At 39.1% G+C, this 15,391-nt stretch overlaps 1 protein-coding gene across 2 annotated transcripts in view; it reads left to right on the top strand.

Moving 5' to 3' along the window:
• Positions 1–15,391, top strand: part of dock1 (dedicator of cytokinesis 1) — a 215,706-nt gene that overhangs the window by 137,830 nt on the left and 62,485 nt on the right. For both annotated transcript variants that reach the window (XM_012959631.3, XM_002932662.5), the window contains exons 30-31: positions 13,255–13,333; positions 15,202–15,302. In XM_012959631.3, coding sequence (XP_012815085.1) covers positions 13,255–13,333; positions 15,202–15,302 — 180 coding nt within the window. The remainder of the gene's footprint in view (positions 1–13,254; positions 13,334–15,201; positions 15,303–15,391) is intronic.

The raw sequence follows: 15,391 nt of genomic DNA, 5'->3' as shown, positions 1-15,391 counted from the left end.
TAAGATATAATTACCCCTTATTGGGGGCAGAACAGCCCTATTGGGTTTATTTAATGGTTAAATGATTCCCTTTTCTCTGTAATAATAAAACAGTACCTGTACTTGATCCCAACTAAGATATAATTACCCCTTATTGGGGCAGAACAGCCCTATTGGGTTTATTTCATGGTTAAATGATTCCCTTTTCTCTGTAATAATAAAACAGTACCTGTACTTGATCCCAACTAAGATATAATTACCCCTTATTGGGGGCAGAACAGCCTTATTGGGTTTATTTCATGGTTAAATGATTCCCTTTTCTCTGTAATAATAAAACAGTACCTTGTACTTGATCCCAACTAAGATATAATTACCCCTTATTGGGGGCAGAACAGCCCTATTGGGTTTATTTCATGGTTAAATGATTCCCTTTTCTCTGTTATAATAAAACAGTACCTGTACTTGATCCCAACTAAGATATAATTACCCCTCATTGGGGGCAGAACAGCCCTATTGGGTTTATTTCATGGTTAAATGATTCCCTTTTCTCTGTTATAATAAAACAGTACCTGTACTTGATCCCAACTAAGATATAATTAATCCTTATTGGAGGCAAAACAGCCCTATTGGGTTTATTTAATGTTTAAATAATCTTTTAGTAGACTTAAGGTATGGAGATCTAAATTATGGAAAGATCCCTTATCCAGAAAACACCAGGTCCCGAGCATTCTGGATAACAGGTCCTATACCTGTATTAGTACAATTCAGTAAACATCCGCTCAGACCATGGGCTGATGGGTCTGATAGCTTTTGGGTCCGGTCCATGTAGGGGCACCTTAAGACAGAATCCATTAATTAGGCATTCTGCATAATTTTTTCAAGTAAAATAGAAATTTATAATTATTTTATTTTTTATATATTTGTTTTCCATGTCTAAGCTGTTTTCACTAATCTAAACCTACAAAATAAATTGTTTATTGACTTCAGATGAATTAAGGAGCACTTTAAGGAGACTATACATATACTTTGTTCTTTTCATGTAAGTGGGACTGTAACATTTATTTGTTTATGGTTTAAGGACAAAACAAGTTGACCTTTTAAAGGAAAAGGAAAGGCCAAACTATCACAAAGGTCTATGTAAATTCAGCCATAAACGCTTACAGTCCTGCTGCTCATCTGTGAAAAGAAACTGCATTTCTTTACTCCTATTTTGTACATATGAACTTCTATATCAGACTTCCTTCTCTCAGCTCAAACCTCTTGAGCTTGAGCATTAGCTTAGCTTGCTCCTCTCTCCTTTCCCCCTCCCTCCTCCCCTCCCTGTTGTAATGTGAGCCCAGAGCTACCAAGAAGCAGCCTGCAGGCAGGGAAGTTACATCAGACCAAGCTAAAATGGCAGTTGCTGTCCTAGAACTTCTAGGCCTGTTTACTCATGTTTGGTAAAGCTCCGGCTGGAGTTATTCAGGTGTTTTTTATGGAGACTTGTTACCTGATTAGGTTGGAAACCCCTGTAATATTGTGCACCTAACCTCTGCTGCATTGCAGTAAAGCATTTCACTTGGTACGTTTTGCTTTTTAAGGTCTCCAAATATCCTTTCATAAAAAAAAAAAATCCAAACTAAAAGTCATAGGATGATATTGTCTCAACAAATAAATGAATTGGTGATTTAAAGTTACCTTTAGTTCAGTTAAATTGGCAATAATATATAGTGCTCTGTCCCATGGCTGGTAGTTTTCCTTTCTTCCTATGCTTTTTTCTTTTTATACTTCTCTCTCTCCAACAGAAATATTGATTCTCACAAGCCGTACCTCTTCTCGCTCTTATCTTTTATTGTAAATTCTTCACTTTCAGACACAATAAATGTTCTGGTCTAACAGTGATCAGTCTCGAGGTGATGCATGTTACAGGAAATGTGTTCTTAATATAGGTCTCTGAACAATAAATTGATAGATAACTGTATTATTCTTTTTTTTTTTTCTAATCCATAGTAAATGATTGTTAGGGAAATAATGGCTGTACATGGAAAAAAATATCCCATTTGGCCTGGTTGGCAAATTTAATGATTTTATCTATGGCATCTCAGACAGGTTAGTTTCTCTTATGTTAATACAGGTATGGGATCCCTTATCTGGAAACCCATTATCCAGAAAGAATTACAGAAAGCCTGTCTCCCATAGACTCCATATTAATCAAATAATTCAGAATTTTAAAACTGATTACCTTTTTCTCTGTAGTAATAAAACAGTACCATGTAATTGATCCCAACTAAGATATAAATAATCCTTATTGGGTGCAAAACAATCCTATTGGGTTTAATTAATTGTTTACTGATTTTTTAGTAGACTTAAGGTATGGAGATCCAAATTACGGAAAGACCCCTTATCCGGAATACCCTTGGTCCCGAGCATTCTGGATAGCGGGTCCTATACCTGTACTGTATATAAGCTGTGGAGAATTCTTGACTACATTAAGTTCAGGAAGTGTTCAACTAAAATACCCAGTTATGTCCCATTTGTCTTAATGGATCTTGACAGGTTTTAGCATGTCTGTCCATAAAGGAACAGCAGCAATGCCAAAAAAGAAAAAAAAAAATAAGATTTAACAAAAATTAGATCTGCTCCAAAATAGTGCCCTCCCCCCCTTTACTGCTAAAGAGGGTCATCACTAGGGGCACTAATTACTTTGGTCATTATGTTTTCCCTTGATATCCAGTTATAATGCAATCTGTATTTTATTGACAGATTGATTTGTGCAGCCCATTCCTATTTTTACAAGTTTGGCAGTATGAAGAAGATTGGCCCTGCAGAGTTGCTAATGGCTAAAATAGAAGAGAAACAATTCAGGAGGAATCGAAAGGGACTGAGTGGGTCAGCAACGATTTTGGTGGGTGGGGGTAGAAAGAGCACAGGAAGTTTACGAAAAGGAATTTGTGGGATAACAGCCCATAAACTATTAAAGCGTTACAGTTATTTCCATAGAGTGCAGAAGATATCTAGACCAGTGCTGTCCAACTGGCGGCCCGCGGCCCCCCCTCTGTGTGGCCCCCCACCTGTCTGGCTGCTTTGATGGCTTACCTTTGAGTAAGCATTAAATGGTATCAGTACTGAGATTAACTGGCCCCCTGCATGGTTCTCACCTCAGATTCAGGCTGTAATCCCCCTGTATTGTTTAAAAATGTAATCCCCTGTGTTTTTCACACCTTTTAATACCTGCATGGTTCACCCCCTGCAGTGTTCACACCTCAGGCTCAGGCTGTAATCACTCCCATTGTTCACTTCTTCACACCTCAGACATAGGTACTGTAGGCAGAGTATGGCACATACAGCCAGCATAGGGCAGGTAGAGTATGGCACACACAGGTAGCATAGGTCAGGGAGGGTATGGCACACATAGGAAGGGTAGGGCAGACAGAGTATGGTACACAGAGGCAGCATAGAGAAGGCAGAGTATGGCACACATAGGCAGGGTAGGACAGGCAGAGTATGGCACACACAGACAGCATAGGACAGGCAGAGTGCTGCCTGTGTGTGCCATACTCTGCTTGCTCTATGCTGCTTGTGGGAGGTGAACCTGGCAGGGGTTTGTTGTGGGAGTTTGTTAGCAGTTGGAAATAGCCATTAAATGGTCCCTAAGGTGTGTAATTATGTACTGGGGGTTGCTCTGCTATCCACAGGGGAGGAGGAGGCATATGGAATTTAAGGGTATATCTTAATATGACATAATTCTTTCACATATGAATGATGGTTGATATCCCCACAGTAAGGACCAAGCATTTGGGATTTTGCTGTGTTACCACCATTGTGATAAAATAGGTGTGGTTTGAAGTGGGTGTGGTTTCAAAAAGGGGAGTGGTCAAAACTGGCTTCCATTAGCGGCCCTCCACCATGTATGCTAGAGAAATTCCGGCCCTCGGCACCGTAGAAGTTGGACAGCACTGATCTAGACCCTTTGCAATGTATGGGTGAAGAAAGGTTGATTTGGTGCATCTATAATAATGGAAGTCTGTTAACCAAGTGGGTTTCATGTCTCTGTCTAGGAAGGGAAGTCAAGTCTTGTCCCAAAGCACAGGTTGCAACAGGCTGAACACATTGGATGGAGAGGGCCTGCCTTTGTTCCTGCTAGTGGTGCCAGGGACATGCAACTATGCCCTTGTAAAGAAAGGAGCAGAATCACAAACCCCATTTGGTTACTAAGGTTCATTTTGCATACCACTTCCAAATCCTGAAGATTTTTTAAATTGTGCTTTTGCCATCCAAATAAAACAAAGGGTGCAGTTTTATGTACAAGCGCATCACTAGAACGTACCCAAATCTAATGTTTGTAAAGGTTTGGCTATTAGTTGGTTCCATTCAAATGTATTTGAGCTTTACCTCTTGTTTCTTTCTACTTTAATTGTTTCCTCCTCGGGTACATTTTTGTCCTCAAAATATTAAAGGAAGACAAAACCATACCACTGAACAATGTAAGTCTATGTATAAAAATATATTGCACATATATAACAGCTCTTGTAAAACCCTGCTTTATCTAAATATCAGGTGATCTCTGAGGGAGCACACAGCCCATACCAAGATAGTTGTTCAAGATAAAAGGTCAATATTTATTGTATACTATATATACTGTATATATATATATATATATATATATATATATATATATATATATATATATATATATATATATATATACTGTATATATATATATATTCCAGTTTAGTAAGATTATTTAATAGGCCGCTTAATATGATATAAACTACCTGTTTTTTAATGAGAGATACTTTTCTTTTAAAGGAGAAGGAAAGTCATTTTGGCATTTTACTGCCAATAGATTTGCCACTATAGTGCCACCTAGAACAAAATAGTTATGCTGCAGAAACCATTACTGTACCTGAGTAAACAGCTTTAGAAGCTTTCTCCCTTTGCTTAAGATAGCAGCTGCCATTTTAGGTAGCTTCCTGCTGCAGCTCTAGCCATTATAGCTCAGATCACACATTCCTAAGGGAGGGGGGAGGGAGTTCTTAGCATTCTGGTGGAAGGGGGAGAAGGAGAGGGGAGAAACTGTGCAGACTCTGGCCCTGGGAATTAAGGATGTTTCTGAGAGAGGAAGTCAGACACTGGAACATCATGTTTACAAAAAAGGAGACAAGAAATCCTGTGCAGTGTTACTGTGAGTGCTTATGGCTGTATTTACATAGACCTTTCTGATAAAGCTTACTTAGTTTTTGCCTTTCCTTTAAAGTGTATTTATACTGTATACATTCATCACCCCCCAGACTATAAACTATACTAAATGTAGAAAACTCAGCAAGCACTCTCATTCAGACTTTTCCTCTTTCCCTATCGGAGAGTTGATTAATGTGCTCACGACATGCAGTTCCTAAATGTCTTCAGGTTATGGTTGCACGAATGTCTATTTCCAGAGCATCTCCCTTCTGCGAAAAGGGCAGAAAATGTAAATAAGATAATGTCTAAATTCTACAAATTGTCTGCAGCGCTTCAGTACAATGTACAGTTTTGTGCATTACACCAAACTACAGCTGGGGGAGTGGAATATATTTGTATTCTGTGCATATTATCTTATTTTGGGTTTAACCATGCTGCCATGTTCATTAGCCTGTGTGTCTTTTTCTGTCTCTTTCTCTGTCTTTATTTTTCTGTGTCTTTATATCAGAGACATACTAAAATATATACAGAGGCTCAGTGACTGTGTATTTAAAGTATGACATTTACCTTACAAACACATGTGAATTAACCAATTCCATGACATAAAGTTACTAGTGCCAGGGATGGACTATTTCATGTATACGTTTACTTGCCATGTGAACAAATGCACAGCATGGATCAAAGAAGCGGGCTGATCTGTAGTGGCACTGCGGTCTTTTTATGCCTATATAGATTCTGTATTCTGTGACAATAAAAGGCTTAACCTATCCCATGCCAAAATTTTATTTATAACATGTACAAGTATGAATTATGCAATTGGTCCCATATGATTACTGAGGTAAGGTAGAAGCAAACACACCTGAACTGACCCATAGAGTTATTGAACTTGGGAATTAAAGTGATACCAAGTTGTCCATACTCCGATAAAAGCTGCTAATTCCCTCCCTCCAATAGGAACACCCTAATCTGGCAAATTTGAAATCCCCTATTTGGACAAGGACTGCACCGGTGTGTGTGTGCAGTCTTTGTGTGATCCTTGTCCAATGGGCCTACCTAGGTAGGTCCTGCCAAATCAGGGCCTAGAACACTTCATCAAGCCCAGCACATAGATTTTTGAAAAACAGTTGGAGATAACTACCTTTGCTTTATTCGCCGAGGGGGGAAAGCCAGGCTGCCAGCTGTATGCCCCTGTGCACCTAATGAATAATATAAGTGCACTAGCTCAGCTTTTTAGAGTAGGGGCAAATGTGGAGGATGACCTGCTTTTCTCAGCTTGCATTTTGTATGCACGCTCCCATCCACAGCTCCTTGTAGCGCTACAGTCGAACTCTGGGTTTGCCTGTGTGGAGCTGCACAGAGCTGTGGGTGGAAGTGGATCCACTTTTCTTAGCCTACATACAAAACACAAGCTGGGAAAAGCTGATCATCCGCCACATGTGCTTCTACCCTAAAAGGAGAATTAAACTCAAAAAACAAATATGGTTAAAATTATTAACCATATATATATAAAATATTGTATATACTGTGCTTAATGCACCAGCCTAAATGTTCAGTATTTCAATAACAATAATGATCCAGGCCTTCGAAGATATCACAGGGTCACCATTTATATTTTGTTACAAGTGTCAGTGGCATTGCACATGCTAAGTTTGCTCCAGGCAGCTGTTGGAAAGCTGAACTTAGGAGCCACTGGAAATTATAAAAAAAAAAAAAGTGATTTTGCCTGTCAGAAGCTGATGCTACAGGGTTGCCTATTACACTCTGATGCTAATTGCACTGGTTTTAGATCTGCTGTTTAATGAGAATAAATTAGTAATCAACCTTGTATTGTTACATTTATATTCTGTGTATACTATATATTGTGCGTCCCTAAGCTCAGGTATCTGACAACAGCACAGAGCTAGCACTGAACCCCAAAACATAATGTGTAGTATTTCTATCCACTTCTTTTTTTTAAGCTTTAGTTCACATTTAACATCTCTGTATCCATTCCGTCTGTACAGGCTTCATCTCCCAGACTCCTCTGTAATGTCCCTACTTGTAATCCTTCCATTGTCCCTATTTTAGGCCGCAAGACCAATTTAAACTGTACTGGGTAGTGAAGACTGGACTCAGTAGGGAAGCTATGAGGTCTTTTCTGCCCTCTCTGTCACCCTACATAGAGTATATTTATTGCCTACAGCCATTACTTTTTAATCACATGGCTTCCTCTCCCATATATAGTTGTTTACAGTCAAATTCCACATCTAATTTTCTTTTTATCAGAATATCTCCTATCAGAGCTATTGAGAGTCAACATGTGCAACCCTGATAGAACTGATAGACTGCAATAAAAGCTTTCATTATCTTTCTATTTAACTTAATTGGTGTGACATTATAGTAATGCCTTTTGTAACTTCATTTAAAAATTGTTATCAATCACAGCATTCTTAGGGCTCCCGAAATTAGCTAAGCCTTCGCTCTGTGCCGCATTTTTCTGAATTGCATGACTGAAGATTTTATTATCTCTCGTAAATTGCACCACCGTTTTGTCTGGGTTTGTAATCTACGGAAAACAAGCTTTTCTGCTGCGTTCCCAATCATGGAGCAATAATGGGCATCGGCTGCTAATGCCCGTCTTCTTTCTGATTAGCGGTCAGGGACGCGCTGTCTGGCTCATCGCTTATGAAAATGAGATGCAAGCTGCATAGGAAACTCAGCACTTGTGCTTATTATCATTTTCTGCCTGTTTGGAAATGCTGATAAAGTTTTGGTTGGGAGCCCCATAAAACCACTGTGGCTTTTATAGCCAGTGTACCATTTACAGTGGAGGAAATAATTATTTGACCCCTCACTGATTTTGTAAGTTTGTCCAATGACAAAGAAATGAAAAGTCTCAGAACAGTATCATTTCAATGGTAGGTTTATTTTAACAGTGGCAGATAGCACATCAAAAGGAAAATCGAAAAAATAACTTTAAATAAAAGATAGCAACTGATTTGCATTTCATTGAGTGAAATAAGTTTTTGAACCCCTACCAACCATTAAGAGTTCTGGCTCCCACAGAGTGGTTAGACACTTCTACTCAATTAGTCAACCTCATTAAGGACACCTGTCTTAACTAGTCACCTGTATAAAAGACACCTGTCCACAGAATCAATCAATCAAGCAGACTCCAAACTCTCCAACATGGGAAAGACCAAAGAGCTGTCCAAGGATGTCAGAGACAAAATTGTAGACCTGCACAAGGCTGGAATGGGCTACAAAACCATTAGCAAGAAGCTGGGAGAGAAGGTGACAACTGTTGGTGCGATTGTTCGAAAATGGAAGGAGCACAAAATGACCATCAATCGACCTCGCTCTGGGGCTCCACGCAAGATCTCACCTCGTGGGGTGTCAATGATTCTGAGAAAGGTGAAAAAGCATCCTAGAACTACACGGGAGGAGTTAGTTAATGACCTCAAATTAGCAGGGACCACAGTCACCAAGAAAACCATTGGAAACACATTACACCGCAATGGATTAAAATCCTGCAGGGCTCGCAAGGTCCCCCTGCTCAAGAAGGCACATGTGCAGGCCCGTCTGAAGTTTGCCAATGAACACCTGAATGATTCTATGAGTGACTGGGAGAAGGTGCTGTGGTCTGATGAGACCAAAATAGAGCTCTTTGGCATTAACTCAACTCGCGGTGTTTGGAGGAAGAAAAATGATGCCTATGACCCCCAAAACACCGTCCCCACCGTCAAGCATGGGGGTGGAAACATTTTGCTTTGGGGGTGTTTTTCTGCTAAGGGCACAGGACAACTTATTCGCATTAACGGGAAAATGGACGGAGCCATGTATCGTGAAATCCTGAACGACAACCTCCTTCCCTCTGCCAGGAAACTGAAAATGGGTCGTGGATGGGTGTTCCAGCACGACAATGACCCAAAACATACAGCAAAGGCAACAAAGGAGTGGCTCAAGAAGAAGCACATTAAGGTCATGGAGTGGCCTAGTCAGTCTCCGGACCTTAATCCAATAGAAAACCTATGGAGGGAGCTCAAGCTCAGAGTTGCACAGAGACAGCCTCGAAACCTTAGGGATTTAGAGATGATCTGCAAAGAGGAGTGGACCAACATTCCTCCTAAAATGTGCGCAAACTTGGTCATCAAGAAACAAGAAACGTTTGACCTCTGTGCTTGCAAACAAGGGTTTTTCCACTAAGTATTAAGTCTTTTTTTGTTAGAGGGTTCAAAAACTTATTTCACTCAATGAAATGCAAATCAGTTGCTATCTTTTATTTAAAGTTATTTTTTCGATTTTCCTTTTGATGTGCTATCTGCCACTGTTAAAATAAACCTACCATTGAAATGATACTGTTCTGAGACTTTTCATTTATTTGTCATTGGACAAACTTACAAAATCAGTGAGGGGTCAAATAATTATTTCCTCCACTGTAATTGTGGCCAATATAGGTAGCGCTTGTGCTAGCGATAATTGCTTATGGCATTGATTATGTTCTTGCCTTGTTTTGGGTATGAGCAAACTTTGGGGAAAACAGATCTGTCTTTCCCATGAGATTTGAGGCAGAAAGCAGAGCTTTTGATTTACCGAAAATCTTTAGTTTGTCCATTACTCTTTTCTTTACAGTGGCCCCCCATACATTTATCAGTGAGGGAAGTATGATTAAAGATGTCCACAGTGGGCTTCACATTCCTGGTCATTATCTAACACATCACTTAAGCACCCCCTTTCCCATGACCAATGTACAGGCTGGGTCCATAACACTCTTTCTCCCTCAGGCCCCTCTGTGGTGACAGAGTCTGCTTATATGTAGTTACCACACTGGCTGGCAATACAAAGGCCAAGGCAGCTTATAGGTGCATTATGGGTCCAGTCCAAAGATCAGTTTGAAAATACACATAAAAGCAACTTTTTCCATTTCTGCCCCAAAGGTCATTTTCTGAACAAATACCTGAACTATAAACTGTGCCCCAAATTACTTCCTAAACAAAAGAAAATGAAATAAGATTATACATATGCCCTTTTCATAAGCATGGCATGTATCTTACTGAGCCATTGACTGCCCTCCCTATTGAGCAATCAATGTCTCTGCAAGCACTTAAAGAAAAACTATACCCACGAACAATGTAGATCACTTTAAAAATATATTGAATAAAACAGTAAAACAGTGCTTTATCTAAATAAACCATTTTCGTAAAAATATACTTTTATTGTGCTATTGGGTAATCCTAAGTAGAAAATTGGCATTTTAAGGCTAAGGGCCGCCCCTGGGATCATAAGATTCAGGGACACACATACATGCTAGGTCACATCAGCCAATTAATGGACAGCGTTCTGTCTTTTACTCCCACACTACTTCCTGTTACAGTAAGAGCTGCATTATTTCCTGTCAGCTGATCTCTGAGGGAGCACACAGCCCATCACTAAATGGTGGCTCAAGGGAAAGGATGTAAAAGGACAATATTTACTGATATATATTCTAGTTTAATAAGATGCTTTAATAGGCCCCTTAACATGATATAAACTGTTGGTTAAGTATTCATTCTGGGGTATAGTTTTCCTTTAAATGGCTCCCAGTTACTCAGCTTGCAAAGAGAGGATAGGAGCAAGAGATCAACCCTTCAGAGGGCCAAGGATAGATGGTTGCTAATGAAGATGGATGTTTTGTGTTCCTAATGGATCTTTTATGGAGCGCTGTCAACATTGACAGGTACCATGTTGTGAATTCTCTCAGGGAGAGTCTGGTGGTTTTTGGTGTCCGATATGTTTTCTAGTCTGGTGCACTAATTATCATTGTACTTTATTTAGTGCTGACATATTCCATGCAGTATATATTATTAATATAAGTACAACCAGCCTGAAAATAAGCATTTGGTTCATTGGCAGAATTTCTTAAATCTGTTATAAACATCTTCCAAAATGAACATTTTGCATGAATAGATGGAAATAGAAATCTTACAATAACGTTTTTCTATTTATGGCATTAAAGAGAAATGAGAAAACAGTAGAGGTATTCAGAACAAACATCACAACAGAAAAGTGTTTTACACATTCTCTTTTACTCATGGCTCAAATAACCGCTCTTGTCTTTGCTGGAAAATAGAATCTGTCAGCAAATGCCGTCATTAAAATGTGCCTGCAAGTGATCATCGCTTTTTTTGTGTTTTCTGTATGACTGTTGGAGATTCACATTTGCTTCTCTCTACCTGGTTTGGCCACTCAAACTTATATGCAAGCATAAAAGATAGAGTCATTGATCCACTGTTATGTATGAAATGTAAGTTGCTTTAGGTCTTGTTGCTTATGATAACTTCCACTGATGTGTTCACTTGTGGTGATCCCAATTGGTATAGAGTCATTCCTATGTACTGGGAGGGGTTGTGTTAGTGTAAAAGGGTGGGTCAGAAGTGCTATTACTGGTATGGGACCTATTATCCAGAATGCTCGGGACCTGGGGTTTTCTGGATAAAGGATCTTTCTGTAATTTGGATCCCCATACCTTAAGTCTACTAAAAAATGTATTTAAGCATTAAATAAACCCAATAGGATTGTTTTGCCTCCAGTAAAGATTAATCCCACACCTTGTGTCTCAACCCTTTCTCCTTGTAGATTGTAAGCTCTTTTGGGCAGGGCTCTCTCCACCTCTTGTATCGGTTATTGGTTGCGGAATATGTTGGTGCTTTATAAATAAATGTTAATAATAATAATAATAATAATATCTTAGTTGGGATCAAGTACAAGGTACTGTTTTATTACTGCAGAGAAAAAGGAAATCATTTTTAAAAATTAGAATTTTTTGCTTATAATGTCTATGGGAGATGACCTGTAATTCGGAACTTTCTGGATAACCGGTTTCGGGATAATGGGTCCCGTACCTGTATTTTGAATAAAGGCAGGAACAGCACTCACATGTACATTGTAAGTGTTAAGTCAGTTTTATTATTAAGCCACAGAATGGTTAGTGATGAAGTTCAGCAATTCGGGGTGGATTATCCTCCATTTGTCAGGAATCAGAACATGAAATTCTTACTTGCACCTGTATGCAAACAACTGACAGTAAAGGTGGCCATACACAGGTAGATTTTAGCTGTCAATTTGTCTAAGTCAGCAGCTTATCTGCCCATGTATTGGGCACTCTGAAGGGCTTACCTGACCAATATCTGATATCGATTGGACAGGTTCAAAAATCTCATTGAGGAAATGACTGCACCAACTAGTTGTTGATAGAACAAGTCCATGGCCCAACAGCCTGTATCCCTGTTGTTATAGTTAGCCCACTTTAAGGTGGGCACATTGGGGAAAGATCTACTCGTTTGCCGACCTCGCCAAAGGAGTGTATCTTTCAGTGTTTGACCAGCTGTACATATTGCAAGCTGAGTACATGTTGGGATACTGGTATGAGATGACAATAATGGGTGCCAAAATGGGTGCAATCCACCATGGGTTGTTTTTTTTTTACTTTGCTCCCTGCCCTGCAGGAAGCAGAATGTGCTCTTTTGTTTTTATTTGGCATTCACCCCATGAACACACTGATACCTGCATTCAGCAGCACTGTATTCATGAGGGGTAGGGGAGACATGTAGGGACCCCCTTCCTGTCCCCTAATTTGGGAATCATTTTAATGCACAAATTAGTGGGTGCAGGCCTCATCAGATCCCTGTACTTAATCTCTAACTTATGGTAGACGGTAAGGACAGGACTGTTGGAGTCCTCGCAACAGATTTTTTAATTTCATTTTTTTTGCCAAAAGGGATTTTTTTTCTACTGAGTAATCAAGACTGATCTGAATTGTTTTAATGTCAATCTCCCAGTGCCATTAGGCAGGGTATCCCTTCTGTAGCTCAGCAAAGTTGGTTAAACCAACTTATGACTGGGCTGGGGGACATATTAATATTGCTTGTGATTTTAATATGCTATAAAGAGACCTACTCTTTTCTTAATATGGTATAATCTTCTCACGATATCCTGACTTGGAAGCATGGCTTAGCAGCACAGGGTATGGGCTAATGGCATGGACTGCATAAATAGCTATACACAGCTAAACAAATTATGTGTTTTGAATGATGAAAGATTGGTAACTCCATTGGACTTTTTTCTGTGTTAACTATTCATGTTCTGTTTATTTTTCAGAGTCTTTTTACGGGCAATTAATCAGTATGCAGATATGCTCAACAAAAAATTTCTCGATCAAGCCAACTTTGAACTACAGGTAATCAAAACTGATTGGTGGAGTAGCTGTTTCCTTCCAGGTGCTTCATATTGTACATGTTCACTGGTTGTCCGTATTAAAAACAGTGACGGGCATCCAGGTAGGCCCAAATATAGTTTTCCATTTTGTGTACACTTGCCCTTTACAGAAGAGAATAACAACTCCTTATCAAGTTTTTAGACAGTGAAGCATGCCTTTCATGCTATTTTAAGTTCCAACATGTCTTCCTGTAAATTCTATATTTTATATTTACTCAGAACCCTTACACTGAAACTGATGTCTCAGATCTAATGTTTGTTTAAATGTAGCATTCTGTTGTCGTAGAGTAAAAGATTTAAAACATTACAGGACTGATTAAGTTAATAGCCACTCGAATCCCTTGTCCATTCAGACATTTCACCCTTGCAAAAAGGATAATGTTGTGGAGAAATTAAGAGAGTAGAAAATGGGCTTTTAATTTGCCTTTCACTAATGACACTGATTAATCCCGAACAAGTCATTCTAAGTCACTGAGCCTGGCCCTCAGCAGCCATTCACTGTGTCGGGAATTTGGCCCCAAATCTATTAGAAAAAAAAAAAGTACAAGTCATTTATTTAAAGTAAAAATGTTGCAGACCATGGGTGGGAGAGTTTTCAAATGGTAATTGTACCAGTTTTATATTCTCAGTGATGAACCCAATTGATCATTAGATGAACTGATCTGGAAGAAAAACCAGTGTTCTTAAGTTAAAAGTGGTTGAATACTTGAAAGCAATGAGAGCAATAAGGTTTCCCACTTTATTTTACTCTTGTTCACTTTAGCCATTTAATAATTTAACTGTTTAATAATTACATATTATATGTTAATGCAATTTAACGGGGTTGTTCACCTGTATATTAATTTTTAGTATGTTGTAAAGAAGGGATACCCTGCCTTTTTTACTTGTGAGCCACACTCAGATGTAACAAGTGTTGGTGAGCCATACAAGCCTGAATAAGTTCTCTGGGGAAGCCAAATAAATACTGCTAGCCTGCAGAAGGCTCTGCTTGGAGTAACACTGTGTCTCTGTGCTTCCAAAACTTGCCAACCAAGCCAGAAATGTAAAAATTGGCAACTACTGTGAGGCCACTGGGAGCAACATCAAAGTGGGTGGGGAGCAACATGTTGCTCATGAGTCACTGGTTGGGGATCACTGTTGTAGAGAGTGCTATTCTGAGATAGTTTTCAATTGCTCTTCATTTTTTATTTGTGGTTTTGTAATTATTTAGCATTTTGTTAGGGTCACGGCATCTAGCTAGGGTCAAATTTAATCTAGCAACCAAGCAGTGGTTTAAAAGAGAGATGGGAATAAATAGAAAGATAAGTACAGAGCAATAGTTTTTGTATGCTGGGGTCAGCAACCCCGATTTCAAAGCTGGGAAGAGATTCAATAATAATTTAAAAATTATAACAAATACAAAATGAAGACCAATGGAAAAGTTGCTAAGAGGAGGCCATTATATAACATACTATAAGTTAACCTGAACATGAACAACCCTTTTAATGCCACAGTTATGCTGCAAAAATGTAAGGCTAATGGCACAATAGTTGGTTTCTTTGTCGACAGAGATATGCCAGTCTGCTCCTACCCGCCCTGTGGCCAGCGCACACTTAAAGGCACGGCATTTGATTTTAATTGCACATGCAGCATGTATTTCTGTCTGAACTACATGTGCACAGACCATGGGACTATAAGGAGCATTCATGGTGCTAGGTTACACTATGTGAGATATCAGCATCCTAGCAAAATCCTCTAAAACCCTACAAATGCCGCAATAACCAGTGTTCTGCCAAAATAAGGATTGGTCTCTCCTAAAAACTAAAATGTATTTTTATTTCTACCCTTTAGCTGTGGAATAACTACTTTCACTTGGCGGTTGCATTTCTCACCCAAGAATCATTACAGCTGGAGAATTTCTCAAGTGCCAAAAGAAACAAAATCCTTAACAAGTAAGCAATATGTGCAAAAGAAAGCATAGGCAGTGTATTTTTTTAGGCCAAATCACAGTACTTTTTAAATATGTTTTTAACATTTGGAA

The sequence above is a fragment of the Xenopus tropicalis genome, chromosome 7, assembly GCF_000004195.4.
Source record: "Xenopus tropicalis strain Nigerian chromosome 7, UCB_Xtro_10.0, whole genome shotgun sequence".
Taxonomy (NCBI): domain Eukaryota; kingdom Metazoa; phylum Chordata; class Amphibia; order Anura; family Pipidae; genus Xenopus; species Xenopus tropicalis.
This window is presented reverse-complemented; position numbering and strand designations above follow the sequence as displayed.